Source organism: Rhopalosiphum maidis, chromosome 2 (genome assembly GCF_003676215.2).
Source record: "Rhopalosiphum maidis isolate BTI-1 chromosome 2, ASM367621v3, whole genome shotgun sequence".
NCBI lineage: Eukaryota > Metazoa > Arthropoda > Insecta > Hemiptera > Aphididae > Rhopalosiphum > Rhopalosiphum maidis.
Genome location: NC_040878.1, coordinates 38,746,065 through 38,773,615, shown reverse-complemented (window position 1 = coordinate 38,773,615; position 27,551 = coordinate 38,746,065). Strand labels below are relative to the sequence as shown.

General features: G+C 25.1%; 3 protein-coding genes across 4 annotated transcripts; all 3 read right to left on the bottom strand.

Moving 5' to 3' along the window:
• Positions 1 to 1,347: 1,347 nt before the first annotated feature.
• On the bottom strand, positions 1,348 to 5,949 carry LOC113552023 (serine/threonine-protein phosphatase 6 catalytic subunit). Its single transcript, XM_026954677.1, has 7 exons — positions 5,693 to 5,949; positions 5,537 to 5,632; positions 5,265 to 5,472; positions 3,273 to 3,352; positions 3,094 to 3,199; positions 2,841 to 3,002; positions 1,348 to 1,902 (listed from the first exon to the last, which is right to left on the bottom strand). The coding sequence occupies exons 1-7, from the start codon at positions 5,759 to 5,761 to the stop codon at positions 1,712 to 1,714; spliced, it is 912 nt and encodes a 303-aa protein (XP_026810478.1). The 5' UTR covers positions 5,762 to 5,949; the 3' UTR covers positions 1,348 to 1,711.
• A 2,972-nt stretch (positions 5,950 to 8,921) lies between these two features.
• On the bottom strand, positions 8,922 to 14,172 carry LOC113554608 (the record flags this gene model as incomplete). The annotated part of the gene is made up of 4 exons (XM_026958524.1): positions 13,958 to 14,172; positions 13,511 to 13,648; positions 12,249 to 12,577; positions 8,922 to 9,140 (listed from the first exon to the last, which is right to left on the bottom strand). Coding segments are annotated over exons 2-4 (675 nt in total), but the record flags the coding sequence as incomplete, so codon positions are not given.
• A 7,049-nt stretch (positions 14,173 to 21,221) lies between these two features.
• On the bottom strand, positions 21,222 to 24,828 carry LOC113552115 (protein sel-1 homolog 1). Of its 2 annotated transcripts, XM_026954821.1 has the most exons (13): positions 24,436 to 24,828; positions 24,128 to 24,359; positions 23,827 to 24,064; positions 23,539 to 23,762; positions 23,280 to 23,475; positions 23,051 to 23,205; positions 22,853 to 22,978; positions 22,561 to 22,789; positions 22,353 to 22,501; positions 22,107 to 22,272; positions 21,742 to 21,992; positions 21,551 to 21,673; positions 21,326 to 21,475 (listed from the first exon to the last, which is right to left on the bottom strand). In XM_026954821.1, the coding sequence occupies exons 2-13, from the start codon at positions 24,335 to 24,337 to the stop codon at positions 21,326 to 21,328; spliced, it is 2,217 nt and encodes a 738-aa protein (XP_026810622.1). In that variant the 5' UTR covers positions 24,338 to 24,359; positions 24,436 to 24,828. The 2 variants fall into 2 exon arrangements, with proteins under 2 accessions (XP_026810623.1, XP_026810622.1); XM_026954822.1 differs by lacking the exon at positions 24,436 to 24,828 and having other exon boundaries at positions 21,222 to 21,475; positions 24,128 to 24,337.
• Positions 24,829 to 27,551: the final 2,723 nt, after the last annotated feature.

Genomic DNA, 27,551 nt, shown 5'->3' with positions numbered 1-27,551 from the left:
ATAATAGATATATAAAATAATAAATAATAAGGAAGTAAAAGATTGTTTTCCTAATGTTGAAATAGTTTTTCGAATTTATTTTGATTTTATGATTACAAACAGCTGTAGTGAAAGATAGTGATTCTCTATCTCTAATTTAAAACACATAAAAAATAGATTACATACTTCTATGGGCGGAGACAGGCTCAATCAACTAGCGATATGAAGCTCTAAGTTTGATATTTTAAGAAAACTTGATTTTCAAAACGTTATTGATAAGTTTGTAAAAATAAAATTAAGAAAAGTACCAGGCATTTAATTTTAATTACTTAACATTATTATTTTTATTATTTTTTATTTAATTACTTACACTAATATTGTGAATTATGATAATATTACTTATACTAGTTATACTCGATTTGATTGTTTTTATAATTATTTATTGTTAAATAAATAGTTAATTGGTACTACTACTAAATATGATAATAAATGTTATTTAATAAGTAAAAAAATTTAATTCCATTGTTTTTGTATAAGGAGCCCCCACAATGCATTCCGCCCAGGGGCCACCACATACCTAAATCCTCCCCTGGATCAAAATACATTCTTCATTTTTGTTGTTAATAATGTAAAAACGGTACAAATATTTGAAAAATTACAATTTTCTATGTACAAATTAATAAATAATACTTAATACATTGAATATGTTATAGAGAATTCAAATATTTTTTCAAAATTAAAATTGTAGTATTTATAGAAAGGGAATGGGTTATATTGTTGGTACCGTTAATTTTCTTTTATTCTGACAATCTGACGTGATATTAATATAATTTTATAAAAACGGAGAGAAAAACAATTAAAATAAAATTCTTTGACAATCAACCTATCATTTTTTGGAGTCAAGGAACTAAAACTGACTATTGTATTAAAAATCTGTTACAGATTATAATAAACCCTTAGCCTAATAATGAAAGACTATCTAAACTTAAAAATATAGTCAATTGCTATTTAGTGTTATATTTACTGAACAGGCCTCATCAATTCATTTAAGTAGTATGTAATTTGTCTTAACCTGATTTTATTAATCATATTTAAGTTTAAATCAATAAATTAATGTAGTATTTAAATATTAACTATAATCAATGTTATAAATACTAATAGAAATGAGATTAATTTTAGCTAAGAAATCAAAATTTCCATTTTTTTTTTTTAATTTGAAAATAATTTAATTTTGAAGTAATTTAAACAGTACAATAAATGGTTACAAATTATTTATTTTCAAAACATTAATAATAATCTTTAAACTATTAAAGGATGTAATATATTAAAATCTTAATTTCACAAATATATATTATATAAATTATACATATATTTTTTAATATCACCATAACATTATTTTATAATACCAATACACCAGGAATTGTGCTTTAAATGAGTATATCATGCAGCAAACTAGTGAGTAGTACTCATAATTCTAAAAAAATAATATGGAGTAAATAAGTTGGATAGGTATAAGGCAATAATTTTTGTGATAATTAAAATCAATGAAACACAATATTTTAAAAATAATTAATTTTAATGAGTTTTTGGAAAATAATTTTCTATAGGTATAGACAATTTGGCAAATAATGTTTGCTGATTTTTCAATAAAAATAAATTATACATAAACAATAAATTTTCAATTTTTAAAGAAATTTTATTTTAAAATTTGTATCCTTATTAGCTTTACTTATCACAAAAAGTAAGGGGTTGCAGCCTTATCTGGAATAACTCGTTGTTCATCAGGAACGGCATTAAACAATATTGGCTTGCGGTCATGAACAGTAGAAAATTCCATTATTGATGCAACATTACCACATCGATAACAGTAGTTAGGTGCTGACCATACAGTTACAAGTTTATCATTAAACATGTATTTAAATCCTGCAAAATAATGTTATTAAATACATTAAAATATATTTAATTAAACAAAATAAATAAATACAGTAGTGATATTAATAATTATAATGGTAGTCAAAATTGTATTAAATACATTTTTATATTACTCTGTTTAGTTTAATTTAAATTTTATAAAAATTGTAAACTGAAGTATACATTTTTCTTTGGGAGTAATATCCCCCAGTCACTCCCCTAAATTAAATACTGAGGTGTAAAATTAATATATAAAGTGTACATAAGAATAATTCTTTTATTAACATGAAATAAATAAAATATTGTAGTCATATAAAATTATAATATGTATTATAGATATTAGATTTTAATTAATAAAATAATAATTATTCACATTATACAATATTTATACTAAATTAGTTAGGTTAAGTTAATTTAGGTAACATTAGATTTGGAAAAAATATAGCAGTTATATATTGTAATAATATATCATATATCCTTATATATGATGGGAGTGAAATGACTAATATTTACTAGTACTACTTTATAGTGTAAATTATAAAATATGCATTCCTCATATTATAAATTTGTAAATAATATTAAATATTATTTTATATCATATAATATTGCAGTGGATATTTTATGTTATTCGTAAATTTGATGAAAAGAGTGCTAAGTGGTTAAAAAATATAACACCTTTCAGAATAGTTATTGAAATAGAATTTAAATATATCTTGTACATTATTTATGACTACAATGTCTGTTTACTTTGTACACTTGTGATAGTAATATTTAATATTATATAGTTATAATATTAGTTATACTAGTATACTAAACAAAATACACATAATCAACTCACAGAAGGTTTACTATTGTAATTAAACAGGAGAAGATATCCATTTTAGTCCAATACTAATATTCTGATATTCACTATAAATAAAATATGTGTTTAATTTATAAAAACTTAATACCTTCATTAACCAATTGATGTGCTCTACAAATCAGTTCTAATTGATTTTTTTCCATGAATTCTTCGGTCACTTTAGATCCAAATAACCAGCCTGCTCCACGTGGGCTAATTGTCCATTTTTCAATGTCTTCTGGATCAGACCACACTAAATCACAAAATGCACCTAAATAAAAAAACAGCAAATTTATAAAAATTATAAAAATTAAATTAAAAATGTATTATACATTTCCAATAATATATCATGTTTGGTTTACCTTTATAGGGAATTTCTTGATTGCGTTCAATTACTCTGATTTGATCTAATGTTGAAATATCTGGAGATAAACCACCATGTACGCAAAATACTTCTTCATCTATTAACTATCAAAATCACAAATTTAAGAAAAATTTAAAACTTGAAAGGGTTTAATTGTTTTGTAAAAATAAATCATACCGCTGCAACTGATAATAAATCAAAAACTTTACAACATTCTTTCCATACATTCGCATTTCCATACTTGTTCATACATTCATCTGAAAATTAAAATAATATTTGCCATTAGTTTTTATTTTTTAATAATTATTTTCTATATTAATAAACTTAACTATTTTAAAGTAAGATTTTTTATTTAAAATTATAATAGATTCTGGATTAATTATATATTATTATTAAACATGATTATTTTACTAATTGTATGTCTTTAACGCATATAAGAACTCAACCTAGAACTAGAACCAAAGTCCTTAGGTACATATTATGTATTCTCCCTATTATAAATAACCACCTTATCTGAAGCCAAGATGCAAATTCATAAAATACATTTAATTTGATACTCAGAAAAACTGAACACAATGCAAAAAATAAGTTTAACCATGGTAGCTTCTAAGTTAATCATAATCTATCAAGAAAATGTAGTGTAACACATATAGCTAGCATTGAGGAATAGAGATTTGCAACAGAGTACATGTATTGGCTTGTGTGTAACTACATACTCTCGGAAAACAGAGTATATAATATGGCCATTATGGGATTAAGTAAACGGAATCAGTGATGCGACTGTACCATACAGAACTTTGAAAATTCGGTGCCCCTGCTTACATCTAATTAATACATAAATAAATACCATATTTAATCTGCATATATTTTATTTGCAGTTATAACTTATAACATATAATAACATTAACTCAATATGTTAAAAATTATATTAAATTATAAATTAAAAAATATATAATGTATAGCAAAACAATTTTATTCATTGTGCTTGAACAGTTATAACATAACAAATCATGTATATTATAACAACTTAACTGTATAAATATAATATTAGCTAATATTCAGTCTCAAAACAAGTTCAGAAATACCTACATATTTTAAATAAACTTATAACAACACATTTACATAAATATGAAAATAATTATTTTATACTAAAATTAGAAGTATTAAAATCCATTTTATTATAGATTTGGTTTATTATGTATATGCATAATATATTTCCAAAATGTTCATTATTAGGGCTCGGATTTCAAAAAATATGATTCTTTTTTTATATGAAATAGAAATTTAATTTTTATACATAAATTTGTTTCATGTCATTCTGATTTCAAATAAGACAATTAATTTTTTTGCTTTTTTCAGCTTTTGTTATGTAAATACTTTTTATTGCTTTTTGCAATTATTCCAGTTGTGACATTTTAACATGTTTGTTGTGCTATAATAATAAAAAAATTAATTTAATTAACAATAAATGTAAAAAATATAATATAGACTAGTTGTTTAGAGAAATATAAAAAAAATTTTTTTAAATAAAAATGTACAGCAATCTTCAGTGAGAAATGTCTAGAATTAACCAAGACCTATAATAACCAAATGGGGATGCATCAAAGCAATACAGTATTATTGCAAATATTTTAATGAATTAAAAAGTGTAATTGAAGATTTTAAAGAAGAAACTCAATATGTTTAAGTAGTAAAAGAACTATTTCAAAATGTATCTTCAATAAAATCTTGTGTATATGATATATTTCAACAATTTAATATTATACTACATTATAATGTATAATTTTAGGTGAAACGTTGACAAAATGAATAAATATTGTCTAAGAAGCAGAAAAGAAGTTGAATGAAACTGCTAGCTAATGATTATATTGCAACTGCAATTTCAGGTAAATTAAATTGTGTTTTTTCAAAAATCATTAAAAATCTGGCTAAATATTTGGCCATTAATTCTTTTTTTATTTAAATTAATTTTTCAATGTTTGTTTATAATTTTTTTATCTAGTTTAAGTTAATTTTTAGTCATGTTTTTAAGTTTATTTTAAAAATAAATATGCTTTTTTGTTATTTATTGTGCTTTAAAATACAAGCCCTATTAATAAAAAAAAATGTAAAAACATGATGATAATAAGATAATAATATATATAATATAATTTAAATCTTAATAACTACCGTAAAATCCATAGACTTGTGTGATTTGTCTAGATTCATGGTTGCCTCGAAGTAATGTAATGCGATGTGGCCATTTTGCTTTAAGGGTTAAAAGTCTAGTCAAAGATTCCAGACTATAGTATCCACGGTCAACAAAATCACCCATAAACACATAATTGGTATCAGGAACTTGGCCTCCATTTCTAAACAATTCTTCTAAATCGTAGAACTAAAGAAAACAACAGACATTGTCAACAATGAGATCTCAACACTTGACATATTGCAATACTTACTTGTCCATGGATGTCTCCACAAACTGTTACCGGGGTGCTGACCGGTTGAATATTAGCTTCTTCGATCAACAAATCGCATACAATCTGACATAATTTCTAAACAAATAGACATATGAAATTACTAACAGTTTAAAATTTATTAAGGGAGATTCTTGCCTTTAAATCGTTTTCTGGCAAATATTTGCATTGTTTGGCGATCTCGAACCAGTTTTCCCACTCAGACATTTCAAGGTTTTAAAAATAATTCTAACACTGCTTGATTACATTAGTTGCCAATAATAAGAACCCGACAAGGGTATATAGAATAAATTATTTCAAAAAATGGGCCCGGTCCGTTAAATAATGCTCGAAAAAAATCAAAAAAACTAAATATTAAATAATAATAAAACAATTTTTAAGGAATTTTTATCATTTTTGTCTATTGCCCAATATCCTTATCTTGTTATTTTTACAGCGCGTACAGTGTTGACCGACACTAATTCATTTAAGTGCGGGCGATGTGATACCTAACCTATCTATAATATATATATATTATATTTTTATATATATTTTATTATTTATATTCTACTAAAAGCACCACGATGGCGCTAATCCGTGATGAATGTTGGATCACTCGACATTGATCAGTGCGGACACCAGACATGGATTCAGAGCAAACATCTAGGGGGGGGCAATAATTTTTTTATAACATAAATACAATTATATTATAATACAGATACTTTGTTCATAATTTTAACATTTTGTTATAATAGTAACCAGTAGGTATAAGTAATCAAATAATCAATGTAATAAATAAATTATTGATTATTTAAAATATAAAGCGACAGTATGAAAATATAAATTTAGATTTTAATAGAGAGAAATAATATGTCTGGCGGACCCCTAACTATCCACCCTAGATCCTTGGATCAATGGCATAATGTGGTATTGGTATTGTATGTGTTGACAATTATAAGATAATGAATTTGTGGAGGGCTCCAACTCCCACACCCACTCAATCAGTTTTCAAAAATACAATTCTAAACATACACAAGTTTTTCATATTTTAAATCTTAATAATTATTAGTATTACACACAAAATGTAAATCACCGTAAATTAGTACAACTAGCATAATGTATAAGTGCATAAAATAATAAATACAAAAAAAAATTTTACCTATAAACTAAATCAAATAATCAATTCTCCTACTTTTGGTAAGGAAATTTTCGACTTACTTTAACTTAATCATAAAATATAGATTTTTTTCAACTCTATTAATAACTTTTTTTCAATCAACATTATTAATATTAATTTGAAAATGATGAAAGGCGATTATGCTCTTGGGAATTTCTCGATGATCAGTTAAATTTATTAAACATATTATGTGATTTTTAGAGGCTTCATGGCAACTTTTTAAATGAAGAAAATTATTGAGATTGTTAAAATCGCGATTAGTCCAAACCAAACATTTTCTTCACGGGAAAAAATAACACAAGGCCAACAATATAATTTATTCGTTTTTTTACAACCCGATGATGGCGACAACCAGGGACGTAGCCAGAATTTTATTTCAGTGGAGGTCAAGTCAAAAAATAATAATAATAAGTAATTTTAACCATTCTTGTTAATTAAGCAAAAATTAAATTCGTAATGACTTACAGAATACTATATTATGTACATATTGTAAAAAATAACGCTTGCCAAAGTCAGAGATCGGCATGTAAACTTTCTTGATTTTAAATTTTTAAAAATGTATTTATTGTATGCAATATGTATGTATATTATATAATTTATTTTATTTGCATTCAATCTTCACAGCACTTATCCTAGCCAATGTGAATCTAACAAGACCCCAAATAACAAAATCCGTTCTCCTGTTTCGGTAGTCTACCATGCAAATGAAAATCTAGCAAAAAATACAACTACCTAATTTTTTAACTGTGGAAAATTAAATAATTTTTTTTTAAATTTTTAATCTCACATTTTGTATCTACTTGATAATCCCTTTTTAATGAGCTATCAACAAACTTTTTAGCTATAAAAGTTTTGGAGAAAACTTAAAAAATAGAAATTTTGGGACTGTTCACGCCGACGTTTTTGTGGATTCAAATCGTTATACCGCTTAGGAGTAATATCAGATTTCTCTCATTAATATTTTATGTTAAAGTTAGCTTAATTATTCACCTACTCATTACAACTGAGTTACATTTTTATAATTTTCCTATTTAACAAAAATTCAGACTTTTTTCATTTCAATTACCATACTTACTTGATTTAAAATCAAGAAAGTAAAATTTTATAAAAAATATTTTTGTAATTCAATAGGTGAAATATATAAATATAAAGTAATAATTATTGTATTATAATAAATAAAAATATCGTATAAATAGAAAAAATGTAAAACAAAATAAAATTTACCGTGCGTTTATATAAAAGTAGACAAATATTGACTGACGACAGACGAGTATGGTATTGTATATTTTTCGCTTTAAATTGTATACGTAATACGATTAGTATAACAATAAAAGATAAAATTTACAATCTAGTGAGTTGATAAAGGACAAAATCAAGATTATTTTATTACAAATCTTTCTTAACTTAGGTAGCCAGGTAGGTTCCTACAAATTAGTACTGTGTCATTTCTTATCAACACATGGTTATTATGGGGTTTTGTTTATACAAAGGTCTATTGTCTATGTATTTTGTATATTTATATATTTACCTCATACCCAACTATATGGTATACATATACGAGTACCTATATATATATATATATATATATATATATATGTGTGTGTGTGTGTGTGTGTGTGTGTGTGTGTGTGTGTGTGTGTGTGTGTGTGTATGATAACCGTATCATTTTGTAATTTTTTCCATAACATATAATTAGTTATTAGATTTACTAGTACAAAAAAAAAAAATAATTGTAAAACACTAGCATTTTTGTTCCATTAAGATTCTAAAAAAAATTTCATTGATGACAATTTTTTTTTTTTTTGGGGGGGGGGGTCCGGACCTCATGGACCCCCCCCATCTGGCTACGTCCCTGGTTCAGTGTCACTACTGACAACCATAAGCCAACTTCATTGTAAAATTCAAGACTATATAATTATTGTTTTAAAAGAAATATAAGTTACAAAATACAAGCATTGAAGTATAACATCTTTTATGTTACTAAATATTTTATAAATTTTTATATTAAGATGTAAAATGTTCTTTATATATGTATTAAGTATTATTTATAATGTATAATTTATCTAATAAATGTATTAACATTCTAAAAAATACAAAAATTAACACTGTAAAAATAAATAATTTTAAAAATATACATCTTAAAGATGCTTTAATAATATAAAAAGAATATATAAATACCTATTTAAAACATATGGATTACAATACATTTTTCTTAAAACGTTTATGAAAATTATTTATCATTTTTTTCATACGCAATAATTTTCTTTTGTGCTGACAATTAGGAATTGACGAATCATTATTAATATTTTTTTGATAAGCAGCATGGACGATGCATTTAGGGCGACCATTGGGGCCTTTTGAATTTAATTTTTTTTTGTTTAGCACAGTTTCATTTGAATTTTCGTTTTTGAGCTCCATGACGTTAACAAACTAAAATGCAAAATAAAATATTTGGCTTACATAATAAAATACTTATATACTGGTTATTTCAGTCTGGATGTAGTATGCAATTAAATAAATGTATTGTCATATTTATATACTACTAGTATATAAAAAAATGTGTCCATATGGGCATATGTTATCCGAACTTGGGATTGTGCTAAGTAGTCGCAAGTCCAAATTTGCACTATACAAACATTCCAATCGATCACTTTCCATATAATAACCTTCTCACTTTTGTGTCTATAACTTCACATTACATTTAAACTTTAAAAATTAATCAGTTGATCAAAACACAATTTTAAAATGTATTAACTTTGATTCTAAAACTCGACAGAACTTTAAAAATCAAATTATTGAAAACTTAATACAAAATCCTCATAAGTTCAGATAAATGATTTAAAAATTTAGAAAATATATAATGTTATGTAAAATTTTTTTTTTTAGACATTTCAAGTTCAAATTTTTACGAAATTCGGTAATTAATTGGAAAAATGGTGGGCAAATAGGTACCATTATTCTGCTGTACATTAGGTGTCAATTAAGTCACTTATTAAATGTTAAATTTGAATCCAATGAGATATATAATTAAATACAAAAAACGACTTTAAGATCTGACTGCAGTTTGTCAGCTTATAATTTATATATAACCAAATGTATTGTATGATATGATTTTTGATACAGCCATTTTATTAACTATTTGGATTACAGTAGGTTGATTTTATTTTTTCCAAAAACATTTTTATATTATTAAAATTTAGTTATTATATAAATTATAATTATTATAATAATTTATTATATATTTATCATTTATGCCATATTATATTATTGCAATTTGTTATTAAATTTTGAGTTATAACCATTTTGTCGTAAAATAATTTAAATAGGTTCATGGTATTATAAATATTAAAAAGATAGGGTTTAAAAAAATTCAATACATATAAAATTCATAATAAGGATACGTTTAAATTTTATGTCCGCGGGAATAATGTTTTTGAATCATAACAAATTAATTAACTTTGTTATTCATTGTTAAAATATGTAATTTCGTCCAAATTTGAACTTCAAATTTTAATAAAAAATAATTGTCTTGTACTTTTTAAGATATTTTAGTTCCAGTTATTGCATTACATATCACAAACATTGTACTCAATTGAAGATTTCATCACAAATATTTTACCACAGAACCAATTGTAACTCGTGCTATACAAAATATGTTAAATTATTAATTTTTTATGATTTTGTCAAAATTTGAACTTTATTATATGCATCTAAAAATTAATTTCAAATTAATTATTTTTAATATTTTTATACAGAATAATTTATGTAGGATAATGTATTAAATTTTTAAGAATTTTGACCCAGCAAATATTTTTATCGTAATATTTATAGATAAACAGAAGTTTTAAAAAATTAAAAAATTGAAGTGTCTATAAATAGTTTAAAAAATATGTAGGAAATACAAACATAAAAATGTTAGTGAAAATTTAAGTATCTAGGTACGGATTAATATTTTTGAGTTACAACAATATGTTGAGGAGTCCTTGTCTAACCTTGTTTGAGGAAAAATAATTAATTTACCATTTACCGATGAACATGCAATATTGTTAAATTTGAACTTCATACGCTCATGAAAAATTTATTTGACTTTTATATAAGTTTAATATCTTTTAAAGAATTTAGTAATAATTTTATAAATTTTAGGTATGAATATTAAAAACTTAATGCATTTTTAATTACAAAATAATTTGATTCATGATTTTGACAAAATGTTTTAAAAAATGTTATGGATTTACGGTAAAATTATGAAGATGCATTTATGAGGATTTTATTACATTTTTAAGCATTTTGACTAAGTCAAAAAATTTTATTGATATTTAAAAATAAAAATAAAATTGTCTGTAAATAGCTCAAAAAAAGTAAACATTTTTGAAAATTATAGAAGAAAATAATAAAAAAATAAAATAAAACTTTTAAACGAAAAAAAAAGTTTTTACGATTATTCATTTTTAAATTATAACAAAAAAATAATCAATGTTTTCAAAAACTGGGTTTTAAAAAAGTTATTATGTTATTATTCGAAAAATATTATTCTTAGGTATATTAAATTATTTTACCATAATGTATTAATTATTAACTATATTATGCAATAAAAGCTTATGATCATTGTCCATCAATCAGTTAGCTAATTCATTATAAAAGGAAATACAAAAATACTTCTAGCAAAGTCTGAAATACAAAAAAGTTTCATAATATAACTTTTTTATATGAAAATAGTATACAGTATGATTCTTTATCATTGAACACTCATTATTTAAAAAAGTGTTGACTTTTACAATTTTTATTTTTTTCAAAATTTTTAGTTTCATACTTTTCTAAAACTATATAACATTCTTGTATTTTCACCCTTAAATTTAACAATTAAATCACTATCAATTTTTGATTTTCAAATGGCAGCATATATTTTCAAATGTCATAAAACAGTAGGGCTTTTTTTATGAATTTTAACGTTCAAATTATTATTTTTCATTTAACTGTTAGCTACTCAAAGTTGGGTGGTTTGAGGTTTTTGGGTGTTCGTCCTACAGGTTATTACGGCTGTTAGGCGTTGGTAACTTATAGTCTATATAGATACAAAGTTCATCACTGTGTCGATAGCCAATAACGAGTTTATTACCATTGATTATAAATACTTATTATTAAATATGAGCATATGAAACATGAAGTATTAAATAAACCGAAGACCGCCCAACTTTGAAAAGTTTATTTCGCAAAAAAATTAACGGAAAATAATAATTTGAACGTTAAAATTCATAAAAAATATAGCCCTATTTAAACATAAATTGCGATTTGAAAATCAAAAGTTAATAGTGGTTTCACCATTATAAAAGTGTGAAAAAAATAAAAATCGTATACAGTTTGAGAAAAGCATGAAAAAAAAATGAAAAAAAGTCAAACAACTATTAATTGATAATAAAAAATGTCTTTCACTATATTCCATTATCTTATAGATATATATATATATTAGCCATTAGGTTAGTACATAATTAGTATTATTTTAGTACTAATTGTTAATTAAAAGGTAGTATTTATACTTACTGCACTTTCTTTAGTAAGTCTTCCTTCATTGTTGTTTGGTAATTTATACGACTTTTTTTCAATTAGTTGAATGGATTCTTCTTTTTTAATTTCTGTGTTTGTTTTTTTAGCCGTTTTTGTTAGGTTTTCTTGTATAGCATTAGTACAAGTTTTCATTTTATTTGTTGTTTTTTTATTTTTTTTTGTTTCAAATTTATTTTTAGCACTTATGAATTGGTTGTGTACTTTTAAAATTGGTATCTCTTTAGATTTATTTTGTTCATTATTAAATGTTTCTATTGTTTTTTCAACTAACTCTTGACATTTTACTTTATTTGTCTCTGTATCATCTAAAAGTAGTTATTAATTTATGAAAGGTTATCAAATAACATTTATTAAGCAAAATTATTATTCATATTCAAATATTTTTTTTAAATTACCTATATATTTAATTATTATAATAATATAGGATTATATAACATATAAGTACCTATTTAATAGTAGGGGCGGCTGCCCTCCCAAGCTCGTATTTATAAAAAATTGTATATTGTTAAAAAAAATTATAATCAAAAAACACGTTATACTTTCGACTATCATAGACACGTACAAGTATATAGATAGAGGTATGACGTTATGTACCTGATATCTATATTATGTATATTATAAAGAACCTATAAATAAATTAATATAAAATATACTATGATATTATTTTGTTATGTTTAAAAGATTAATTGCGTAGCACACATTTCTATAATATGGATTACAGAAATATTAAGAATAATAAGAAAAATTAAAAGTCATTGGAGCCGCCCCTGCTTATTAGGACATTCCAATGTCTGTCAAACACAAGTACAACAGTAAATTTATGTTCTGCAGAACTAGTATTGTCTTGTTGACTTTAATACTAAAGAGTAAAATGAATATTGTCAAAGGAAACCACTAAAGGATAGAAGATTAGCTGTTTTTGTAAGCTGGTTTTTTAGAATCATTATATTTTAAGCGAGTTATAAGAATTTTTTTAAACAGTAATATTTATATATTCACAAGTCATAAGTCATAATACTCATAATTTTCTTAAAAATAAAAATATTGTAAATAACTATATAATATGCAAATATGCTAAAACAGATCATTTTCTTATTTTTAAGTTTGGTAATTTCTTCATTTAATCTGATACTTAAGACGGAAATAACACATTCGGATGAGACGTTGTCTTAAACTTAATATTTTTAAATATAGATAATATAATATGAGTATTGAGTAATATGTAATATCTTTCTTACCTTTTGTATCGAAAATATTTGATATATTCCTGAGATAGTTATGTTTTGAATTTGATTTTTTTTTATTTTGCGAAATTGTACTTACAATGTTCGTGTTTGAAACCATTTCTGTTTTTTTATGCCTCATGACTTTAAAAACTAAAATGTGAAATAAAATATTAGAATTACATTAAAAATGTATAATATAAAAAATATAATACTTGAATAATGTCTAGTATAGTATACTATAACTAGTAAATAAATTTATCATATTTATTCTACTATTTATTGTATCTATAATTATATATACATCGTATATATAGGTATATTATAAATTAAGTCCAATAAACTTTTAAAGTTGTTAATAAGTTCGACACAATTTCAAAAATCTGATTATTATTTAATAAATATAAACAATTTTACTATACACATAAATTATATTAAATTTCTTGTTAATTTTATACTTACATACAAATATACGTATTTTAAACAATATAATTTTCTATATTATATTGTGCAGGAGTGCATAACGGTGCAGCTGGAACTCAGGAGAGCGAACAGCGAATGATTTAGATTATGGAACGTCGATCAGTGTCCGAAAGGTATGAAATGAAATAGCTAGGTTTTATTATTAAAATGTGATAGCTAAAAGTTTACTAAACTGCAAACATAAAAAGCTTATAATTTATACTTTATTATGAAGACAACGTATGGACGTACGAGCCGTATGAAACTATGAACAGTATATAAACAATATAATATAATAAACCCCACTATAAATTCTGAATCCCGATCAACTCTGATTGGTCGGCTCATTTAAATTTGTAACAGTTAGCGCTATTACTATAACAGTACCTAATAGTCATATATATAAGTATATATCAATCGCGCTGAAAATCACAGGTAGAGAAACAAAAATTATGGGATAGAAAAAAAGTATATTAATATACATAAATTTCGCCAGTTGATATTCGAATGTAATAATAATTGTTGTGTGAATTGTACCGATCGATTCCTAAAAATACATACTTTGTGTTTAATTATATTATAGTATATTAGAACTTACAAATAAACCGTATTGAACTATCGATCATTAATAATTTGGTAAATTAGTAATTTTGATTAAAGATTTTGATAAATACGAATCTGTTTTTACATGTAGGATACCATAGTTTTAGCGGCTGACATTGAATTGAGTCCCGCAAATACTTTTAGGTTATCGGAATTGAATTCGACCAATATTGTTAGGTTGTTCGAGTTGAATCCCTTCAGCCTATTATTGATATGGGAGTTTATAATAGGAGTTGCCAGATTGCGGCCCGAATTCAAGTAGTCGTATTTTATCCCAAATATAAGTATCCCGATTGCGCCCAAGCACACATTGGTTCACAAAATAGCTTATAATTAATAAAATAAAGTAATTTTTTTTAATTTTTAAATATTGTATTGGAGCCATTTGTATTTGAAATTATATATGAAATACAATTAATGTATTAATAAATAAATAGTCGAATATTAAAATAATAAATTGTTTACAATATAAAAAAAATATATAAAATACAATTGATTGAGTCCAAACAATAAATTAAATTTTTATTTTAACATCTGTTTGGCGTTCTTTCAAAATTTCCAAAAATTATGTACTTGGAAAGTGAATTTAATTTCGAATGGAAACTTTCACACACATCGTTGTGAAATACATACTGGAACTATAAGTAGCCCATATTTCAGGAGGAAAATTAGAATCATCATCAATATAAGTGTCTACTAAATAATCACAAAATGTTTGTATTTTAGCCATTGAATAGAAGCTAAATATATGGTTGCACCGAGAGGCGAGTATTGGTGATCGTGTGAATTGTGTATAATCAATAGTTATATATTAATATCAAAATACGTATCCAACGCAATCCAAATATTTATTTAATTTTGATAACCACTTAAATAGTATTTCCTACCTATTATGTACGTGCCGCAATCGGGATAGGTGAAAAGGTAAAAAGTTTACTTTGGGCCGCAATCAGGCGACGCCCTTTATAACTTGCACCACCCTCAGGTAGTCAAAAATAGATTTTGTAATTTGCACCACAATGATTATTTGTTCGATTATTGAATATTCAATTTTGAAATATTCGATTATTCCTTGATATCCTCGTTGACGTCAAGACTAGATGGACACAAATGATTTTTTTTTATATTCATAATTATTATACGATTTTGTATAAACTTACAACATTACGTGTATAAGCTCAGCTATTTTATAAATAAAAACTAAGCTAAATTTATATTAGGATATAATAACTTGTAAGTTGGTACTATCGAGATACTATCAAAAAATAATCGATTTTAATTTTGGTAGAAATTACAATTCCTATTTCTTACTACCTGAGAATGGTGCAAATTACACATGTTGTATATATTTTAGGTCAATTTTGGTGCAAATTGACTACAGCCATTGATATATATCGATTGCTTCTAAGTTATATTGTTATTAAAATAATAAATGTTTATAATTAAATAGTGGCTGGTAAAAATTTAAAAGATACAGATATTCCGTAAAAATTTTTCTTTTTCTAATGTTTCTTTATATGGTCTTTTTGCTTTGCTTCCAGTGGTGCCATCATGGAATTTTATATTCAATAGCATATCTATGATTCCTCAATTTTCCTTGTAGAGGAAAATATATATATATTTCTATCTAATAAATATCTAATATAGTAATATGCTTACTACTACTTTTTAATTTAAAATAATAGATGTATAAAAATACATTTACATACCTATACGGCTATACATACATATAACTATATAAGAAATAAATATAGTTAGTTAAAATTACTTTTTTTCAATTAACACATTCATTAAATATATAAACAGACATTTAATAGTTACTCAGCACACGTTCCAGGTACCCTGATAGATAATTCCCTATGGATTTGTCAAAGGATATGACTAGAAAGATATGTGTGTAATGTATAAGTATAGTATACATAGTTAAGTTAGATAATTGTCTATACTTTTATCATAATAATATTATACGACTCGTTTGATTAACAATTATTGTATAGAACTTATGATATTACCTCAGGTCAGTAACTTTTACCTTTCTATTTCCGAGTATGTAGTGTTTGTCGTTTGACAATACATTTAATTATTTCAAATAGAACTAATAAAGATTCATTTTTAAACCAATAATAGAAGTATATACTTGTATTCTATTTTCGTAAAGATAAACGAAAACTTTGAGGTCAAAGTCCGCGTGATTATATGTATAGTCAATAGTCATATCACTCATATCAGACATTATTATTTGCTACATTATCAATCTAACTAGTAATTACACTATTAATATTTTACGTTTTTGAATATCAGTCTTGTAAAATATATATTACATACTTGAATACTTCAAATTACTATACTACATGATTATTATTATATTATTATTATCATTATAAAAATCGTTCAAAATTGAATAATTATAATTCATAACTGGATAACTATTTCTACATTGACAAAGATAAAATATTTGAAAAACATCTCTTAATTTCTAAATAAAATCTTAGTAAACTGATTACACAGCTGAGTTTTAAGTTAGTTATTAGCTATAAGTTGCTAATTTATTGTTGGATTTTGGGATCATCTAGATTGACTCATCTTGATACAAGATAGTGGTATATTATAATTATGAATTTAAAAAATAATGATAAGCCAACGAATTTCAAATATTATTCTAACTTCTGAGCCAAAGTTAAATTTACTGTGTATAATATTATATAGTGCTTATATTAATTATTACTACTGTATTATTTATAATGTATATAATTTATAATATTAATATATAAGATGTTTAAAAAATATTAATTTGATCATCATTGTATTAAACACTTGCACATCAAATTCTGGAATAAATCATTTAAAGTGTTAGAAAATTAGGATGACAAAAATTTGCTGCTATCTGCTGGGATTCTGGGAAGCTCTCGTTATTTTTCGTGTCTGCAACTATATAACAGGTGATTCTTTTATCATGAACCACTCGTTATTTAAAAATCTATTAACGTTATGAACATTTTTCTTACATAATTTAAGTAAATAACATTTTTTTAAATATTTTTTATCACAGTTTTTTAAGTTTTTACTTTTTCTATGATAATATCGATAACAAAATAAAGAGCGCTCGTAAATCATCGCAATCATGTACTTTTTCTCGTGAATGTGTGATCAATATAGACGGTCTTTGAGGGGGGCTTGGCCCTCCCAAGTATTTTAATAGACCGCTCAAAAAATCGAATGTGATATGTTATACCTGTGTATAGAAAGAGGGTGTTGGATCACTTTACAATGGATTATTATAACCCCCTAAAAATTCAACTAAATGTTCGCCTATATGATAGTAATCATGACAAAATAGATCTATTTTGTCATGTGCGTGATCACTGACCAGTATTACATAGTACAATAGGAGTACCCATTCAACACAACACGTATAATCTACGTTTAAAATAACTAATAAGGATAATGTTGGTGTATATATATACGTAATTAATATTCGTATAATATACGTCAATAATACGTGTATTATTGGGGTATTAGTAATTGGTCGAACTTAAATCGAATTACGTGTAAGAATACGCGAATATATTAGGTTTAAAATACGTTGATGCATATTCGTATATTTTCCGTGGTAAAATTGCGTTTAATTAACGTCGATCATACGTGTATTTTTGGTTGGTTGAACTTAAATCGATTTACGTGTAGGAATACAAGAGTATATTAGGTTTATAATACATTAAATGTACATCTTTTGGATTTTAAATGAATATAGATAACTATACTAGTATATATGAAATAATGTAACATGTTCATCTTCAGTAATAAATAGCTACGGTATTAAGTTACTAACAGGCACGTATACAGTGGGACGCCGCTTATAAGGCTCACTTTGGGACTAGCACTAAATGAGTCTTATAACCGAATGAATCTTCTATAGGTGAAGAAGGAAAAAAAATTTTAATTACATATTTATGAATTTTATTTTATTAAATTGTTTGCTTCAATTTTAATCTACTTTAATATACAGAGTGTAACTCGTTTATTTGACAAATACAATTATACTGCAAATGTAATAATGTCAAATAGACGAGTTACATTCTGTATATTACATATCTCTTATTACTTATTAGTCTTATTACATACGATAATTGCGAAAAATGTGAAATGCGATAACATTTGTTGTACATACACATATTATAAAACATGAATCAAAATCAGAAATAACCCCAAAACAAATATGTAATTTTTGAAAACCAATTTATTTCTAAATTTTAACCAAAAATGTTTATTTTTTTTTAAAGAAATTTGAATCTTATAAATGAAGTGGTGAGTTTTATAACCGAATTTTATATAATGTATTTGGATACGTCCAGTCCGTTCCAGACAATTTTGAGTCTAATAAGCGACTGCGAAACTTATATCCGTGAGTCTTACAAGCGGCGTCCACTGTAATAGGAAAACAAAAATTGTTAATATTATTGTTGATAACGATGACGTAACTCTGCATTATTTTTTAAGTTATTATGTCATATTATGGTCTGTCTGTAGTTGGGGTGTATAGGGGTGCAACCGCAAACCCCCCAAATAACGCCCCTGATTATATATGTATATTGTACATAGATTATAAACGGACAAACGGTATAGGTATAGGTATATATTTGTATTACAACTACTGTATGATCAGACATGGACAACTGACGTATCATTTTTAACTGTCGTGGTGGCCCGTGCTACATTTAAAATTAATTTATAAAAATATAAAGAATTTTCTATATTTTATTTTATTATAATTATAAAACTGAAAAAATGCTTATTGTAAAACGTAGATATGAATTCTTTTATTGAATTTCTTTTCTATTAGGTATTGAACTATAAATGTCAATAGAAAATTTTATTGACACTTTTTTTTTTTTGCTTTCTAAAGAGCTGTTGTTATTGAATATAGATTACACATTACTGATTCAAAGTGTAAAAGTTATTAAGCATAGAAAGTCAGAAAAAAATGAAACAAAGAATAGAGATCAACTCGAATAAATTTCTCTAAAGGCAGTTAAATACACTGCCCTTCAGTCCTTCAAATCAAAGCCAAAAGATTAGCCAGATTAGGTTAGGTAAACAAGAATATTTAAGTCAAAAAATAAAGAAATACCTGAAGCCGCTTCAGAATATTATTTACAAAAGTTTGCAAATTAAAATATCATAAAAAATAGCCTAATATGACTTATTAAATAAGATTTTTTTTTTTTTAATTATAAATCTTTATTCTTTAAATTTATAATTTATAATTTTAACAAACCTTCATATTTTCTTACATAATGCAATTTGCATAATTTATGTTTTCTTACTTTCAATTCTAAAATTGAATGTATTTAAGTAGGTATTACATTCATTTTTAGTTTTTATTAAATCTATATTTTACATTAAGTATCTAAAATAGATGCCTAAATATAAGTTATTTTTATTTATTTATTTAGTGCATAATTGCATAATTACTATAATTCACTTTGTTATTTGCTAACGTTTGTCCATATTCATAAGTATAAGGTAACCCTTTTTTCTTTGAAAACCCAGTATTCACTAAGTATTTTTATTTTTTGAATAGCTATACCCATATTACAGAACCATCCCACGTTTGAGATACAAAAAAACTTAATAAATTTAATATTAGTTTAATATATAACAAAATATCATAACTCTTATGTGTACAAAATTTAAAGCATATTTACAAATACTAGATACAACATCGATTCAATACATTATAAAATACGTTCAAATTCAAGGAGGTAATTTAATTCAAGTAACACAATTTTTGACCAATAAAAGCTTTTGGTTGCAGAGTATGCAAAATTTTAGAATATTTTAATACCTACTTAATATCCATGACATATTGTATTTTATAAATTTAATATTAACTATTCATTAAAAATAATTTGCTAACATTGTAAATACAAGTGAATCGGCAATTTTTATTATTTAATTACACCATAGAAAAGTAAATATTATGTTTTATTGTTTATCCATGTTAGATGAAAAAAATGTATAGATTCTATTTTAGTATAAGTTCCTAAATTATTTTCATATAAACATAATTTTATTCATTTTCTCTTTAGTTAGGTTATAATATGTAATTTATAACCATATTATGCAGTATTTCAACTTTCTTCTACACTAAGTACAATTGTTTTTTTTTGTTTATGCTAATCACAAATTGTATAATAATAATGATTTAATGTTTCATTGCTGATAAGTATATTAAATTTATGGGAATAACTCAGTTTATAATTAAAGTATCATATAATATTATTAATATTCACAGAAAAGGAATGTAAAACTTTAAAGAATAAATAACACACAAATAATAATAATTCAGTCACCTCAAACAAAAATAATAATTTAAAATAATCGTTTTACAGCATACAAATATTTTAAACTCATTAAAATAGAAATAATAAAGAATTTTCAACAAATAAAATAAAATTAATAAATAATAATAATCACTATACAACCAAACTTGGCAAAATAATAACTTAGTATTGGGAATAATTAATAACATTTTATTAATTCTTCTGATATTAAACATTTTTTGTAAGAACTTAAACGTTATTATTATTAGTCTACCAAAATAATAGTTAAACACATAATTGCATTAGTTTTGTATTTAACATAGAACAAAAATATAATTAATACATATATTTTTATTTTAACAAGTACTGTACAGTCTTCCAAGATTTTTTTAATAATTATTATTTTGCATAAAAAAATGTAATAATATACATTATTGTATTTTCACACATTTTGTGGTTGCCTATTGGGTCTTCGCAAATAAATTATGTAGGAAAGTAATGCAAACAGTACAGCTATCAAATATAAATCCCAATTGAAACCCACTGGTTCAGCAACATCATTTGAAAGAACATTAATAAAATTTAGAAATTCCTGTAACATAAAGCATATTAAAATTAGTAACAATAAAGTTATAATAAAATTATATTAATTATATTAAATTCTTACAGTGTAATAATCGTTTACCATGTGAAATAGATTAAGTTTAGTTAAAGCTAAAAATACAGGCACTTTTGCATCTAGACTTGTTTCTGCGGCCATGTCATAACATCTTTTAGCCAAATGGATGTCCTGCAAAAAAAAAAAAAAAATATTAATAATAAAATGCTTATATTTTACTACAAATAACATGATTTTACTTGTTCCATTCCTAAGCCCATTTCGTGCATGTAACCTAAATTGAACATTGCCTGAGCATTGTGGTGTTGCTCAGATGCTTGTCGATAATGATTAGCAGCTAGCTCAAAGTCTATTTTAGTCCCAAGACCATAATAATGATAATCTCCTAGTTTCAATTGTGCCGCAGCATACCCTTGAGCAGCTGACCTACTCCAATACATCATTGCACGGACATAACGTTCTTTTTCAGTTTCCCAAATATTAACATCTCCTAAACGTCAAAAATAAGAATTTATCTAATATTTTTTTTTTCAATATAATATATTAAATTTATATCAAACTATTATATACAAAGAAAATATAATATAAAATAAATTAAGTTCACCTCTATCTAATATGAATCCAGTATTGCTTTGTGCCACTTCATACCCCATTTCAGCCAAAAAAGAGTATAAAACAAATGATTCTTCAAATTGATTTTCTTTATATGAATTGTAAGCATGCATTAAATATCCACCCCATTTACCACGTTCCGCAACATTTTTGAACAACTTAAAAAATAGAATATTCTCTTTTAAATTGTTTATTATTATTAAATTTAATAATTTGAATAACCAAATAATAAATATACCTCTAAAGCAGTTGTGCAGGAACGTAGCACACCAATACCAGATGCATGCATTTGTGCCATATTGAAGTAAGCCAATAGATTACCAGATTTAGATGCCAAACCAAAGTTTTTAACTGCCAATTTATAATCACGTTTTACACCTAATCCCTCTGTAATTAAATAAAAATTTCAATAGGTTATAAACAATTAAATTGAATACTTAACTTACTGTAATAGATGATTCCTACGTACAAATGCCCTTCAACCCAACCTTGTTCAGCAGCAAGGGTGAACCAATTTAAGGCTTCTGAATAATCCTGGGCTACATTGAGACCATGTAAATACATATAACCAAGACCACTCTGGCCAACTGGATTTTTCAATTTTGCCGCTTTATAAAAATATTCAAGAGCTTTTTCATAGTCTGGTTTAACGTCATCACGCTCTTCCAAAAATATCTATGAACAAAAATCTTATTAATATATGATTCCAGACTAAAATAATAAAAACAATATTTTTACCTTTCCAAGAAATCCATATGCAAGACCATTACCATTCTCAGCAGCTTTTTGAAAATAATAATAAGCAGTTTGTATATCGATTGGTACACCTCTACCACCTTGTAAGTATAACTGACCTAATCCAACCTATTAAAATCCCAACATTAATGTGTTAATACACAAACTCAGGTATATAATTTTATTGTTATTTAGTTGTACTTGTGCTTGAGCATCTCCTTTATTAGCTAACATTTTATAATAATCTAACAAATCAGAATCTACGATTCCACTATTATAATTTGGATTGTCCAGCTCCTCCATTAACTTTATACGTTGTACAAGGGGTCCACCAGATAAAGATAATTCATTTGCCACTAAAAGTTAAAATTAAAAGCAATTATTTAAAATACATTAAAATGTAATACGTATACTGTTATTACTTAATTACCATTGTTTGCAACTGCCCGATAGTATTCCAATGATTTTTCACAACTATATGCCACAGTGGCTCCAGCAAAATATCGATATCCCAATGCTAATTGAGCCAATACATTACCACCAACTGCAGCCATAACATAATGTACAAGTGCTTTTGGTTGACTTACAGGGAGGTGTAATCCAACAGCATACAAGAAACCCATACCCTAAAATAAATAAGAACAATATTACTAAGAACATTATTAATAAAAATTTAATCTAATAATTACTAAATGAGCATCTGGATTTCCTTTTTTTGATAGTTCATTGAATATTTCATATGCTTTGGGGATATCTTGAGTGTATTTCAGGCCAAATAATAGAGCAAAAGCAAATTTTGCTCTTGCTTCTTCATGGTCCAAAGTATGAGCTCTGTAGAAGTATTCATAGGCATCTAAATGATCTCCAAGGGTTGATTTCAATTTTTTCAAACCAGCCTGATATAATTGTTCCGCTAAAAATATTAAAGTATGCTGTTAATTACATTTACAAAATAAATAAATAAAAAAATAATCTACCTTCTTCTTCTCTAGATGAACTCGGAAGACTTTTAATTGGTTCCTTCCAATCAGTAATATCAATGTCATCATCAATATCATCATCACTTTTCATATGTTGAACACTAATGTCATCATTTGACATATCTGCCCAGTAGTTAAACAAACCAACTGTTGGAAATTTAACTAACTGTAAATTATCACCAGCATCTAGATCATCTGTTTTTAATTGTTCTTGAGACTGATCTGAAGGCTTTTCCTAAAATAATTTTCATAATTAGAAAAATGAAAATATTACAGTGGAATTAAATAAGTCTATTACCTTTGATAAATCGGGAGCATCAACAATTTTCATTGCAGCATTATTAATGAGCTGCAGCATTTGAGCGGTAGCATCATCATGTTCATCTATATCGTTGGTCCTTAAATCATAACTGTCATCTTCATCGTCTTGAGAATTGCTTTTCTCTCTTCCAACAACAGAAGCAATTACCATTACGAAAATGAACCATTGTAACAATCGTTCCTTCATTGATGGACCTAGCAACAATACACTAACAAACATATCGACTATAATTTACTGCATACGTTATAAAAATGTTCATATTCCAAATAAATTCTGATGCATACCATTTATGTCAAATAAATGCACAAACGACCAAATCCCTGATTGTTGCGCCGACACTACAGACTGTGATTGAAGCAGAGCAAACTAAATACTAATAGTAAATACTACGCAAATATCGAGAATTCAGTATGATAAAAAAATTGAATTCAAATTCATTACATCACCAATTACCAAATGGTAAAAACTTAAGTTATTCATAATTCATATCTGTATCATTGATAAGATATTCACTGACTATTATAATTTTAGTACGTTTACAATCAACTAGATGGGGAAATTATTAAAGTGATCGATTGGTACAAAACACTGTCTGACGAGTGATGATGTTCTGGATTTTTACCTAAATCATTTGGTAATGAAAATTACAAAGGTGCGTTGTAGTAAGTGACATAAATAAAACTTAATTAAAAAAAAAAAAAGAAGACTTATGTTTTCAACATTTCTATTTCTATACGCATTGACTGATTTGACTGTATTACTGTAATGCTAATGCACTACGTGGACGGGCGCTATAGGATTTGATAACAGTGATATTCCTACCTATTAAATATTTTCGTATTATTCGTATTTATCACCATAGCAAACACCACAGTATGACCGTGAATACAATTTCCCTAAAAAACAGTGAAATAGGATTTCAAAAATTTAAAAAAACCTGCTCCACATCTTAATTGTATTAGATTATTAATAAATACAAAAATAGCTATTTTATATTACTATATTATATTTTATTTGTACATAAGGATCGTGTTTTAACGAATTTGTCACATTTATAGAAAAAGAGTTGAAAACTAATAATTTAAATCAAATTAACATTTACATTCATGTAAATATTAACATTTCTTGTCCTCTATTCCTGGAGGCTGGAGTAAAGCTTTTGATCACTTTTAGGCGTGTGAAAGTGTTTATAAAGAAAATACACCTTATCAACCCACCTTATATTCAATTTTTTTTCACCTAGATAACTAACGTATTTTGGAAGAATTTCAACATTTTAATGCTAAACTGGTTGGTGCCTAGTGGTTACAACTATTCATCGTTACAGTATTACAGGCGCATAAAGCATAACAAAGTATTTAAATAAATAAATAGTAACATATTTCATTTTTGATAGAGCTTTTACAGTTATACCAATATTTTGAATATTGTGACTTTGACTTGAATCGTACAATACTAAAATATCCAAACAAACTATAGGTAAACAACGATATTTTATTATGCAAGCAATACAAGTAATAAATATGATAGGCATAAATTTCCAGTATAAACGAGTAGTATCTATAGTGGCGTCATTTGAGTTTTATAATAGGGATGCCAAAATTTAATCAGGCCAATTTTTTTTTTCGTCAGGTTACTTTTTTCAAAATAGATACAGTCAATATAGATATGGTTTATGTGTAAGTCGCTTGTATGGGGTTGAACTCTTGAAGGTTATATTTTAATGAATTCAAATTATTTATTAATAATTTATTTGCCTTTTGGTATAGATCCAAAAATATTTAGTATAGGTACTTACATTTAATCAATGCAATTTATTCCAAATAAAATTAATAAATTATATTTATGAACATATTATAATAAATAATAATACAATATTCCATACAAAATACATAAGTTTTTTTAATTAATTATGCTATTCCAGCTTATATAGAAGGTATACCTTCTAGTTTTTATTTTAAAAAATCTATCTACTACTTCGTCCAAATCTATTTTGTTAGCATCTTCTTTTTCTATTGCTATGACCATTAAATCACTTAATCGTTTGTCACCCATTGAAGATATAATATTATATAATATTATACTAAGTGTAACCGTAGGTAGTCTGTAACGACATCATAGAAATGTTAGAAATATAGAATAATTTTGAATGACAAGCATAATATTGTATGATGGAATACCCACATACGCCGATACGTACTAATTATATATTTATACTATATTTTATTATACCACATTTATAACCGACTAACGAAAAAAACATTATCTGGAAAGTTGGAAATAGCTTTAATCAAAATGTATTCCTTAATTTTATTTTCTTGCTTTTTACATTCCTGTGTTTTAAGCAATAAGCGGTACCATATAATATCTTTACTTTCCCGATTTTTATAAATTCTGACTTATTATTTTCTCGATTTTTATTTTTATTGGTTTTTATTTTCTTACGCAAAAATTTCCTGATTTTTATATTCCTACACAACATCTTTCCTGAATATAATCTTCCTAATCAAAATGTATTCTTTAATTTTATTTTCTTGCTTTTCACATTCCTATGTAATATTTTCCTGTGTTTTAAGCGGTACCATTTCCAACTACATTTCATTCCTGTGCATGATTTTTAATTTTCTCAAAATTATTTTTCCTGAATATAATATTCCGTATTTTATTATTCCATACAGCACCATTTCTTTATAAATATAAATATATTTGTCATTCCTACTTTTTATTTTACAAATATTTATTTTCCAGTGAAATATATTTTCTGATAATAACTTTCCTATTCATTATAATTCCTTATTATACCTTTCCTGTATTTATTATTCCTGGAAATTTTATTCCGGTGTATTATTTTCCTGTGTTATAGCCCACACTTTTATTGTGATTTTTGTTTAATTTTTACTAGCTTAGTAGTTTAATATTATTTTAATTTATGTGTACACAGTAGATCATAAATAGTTTATACTACTAACGTTCTACATAAAAATTTGTATATTTATTTTACATATCTTTATTTGTCACTCTTTTTTGTTCAAAGAAAAACCGTTTTATAAATATAAGATGTACATAATTTCTAGTAATATCATCCCTCAATATTTTTGACAAACAGTTATATGGATGGTACCTATACAACCTCTTCTCCATCGAGGAAATGATATGTTTGCCAATCCCCTCTCGACAAAATCCTTAATACGCCACTAATATTAAGATATTATCTATTTATACTATGATGAACCTATTTACACTGTTTTACGGTAAGTTGTTATTATCTAAAACGTTTATAACAATAATACTATAAATTACATTATTATAATAATAAAATAAATGTAAAGATTGTGAAAAAATTTAATCAACCTATATTGTATTATACTATTTATATTTTATAGTACTATAGATTACTTTA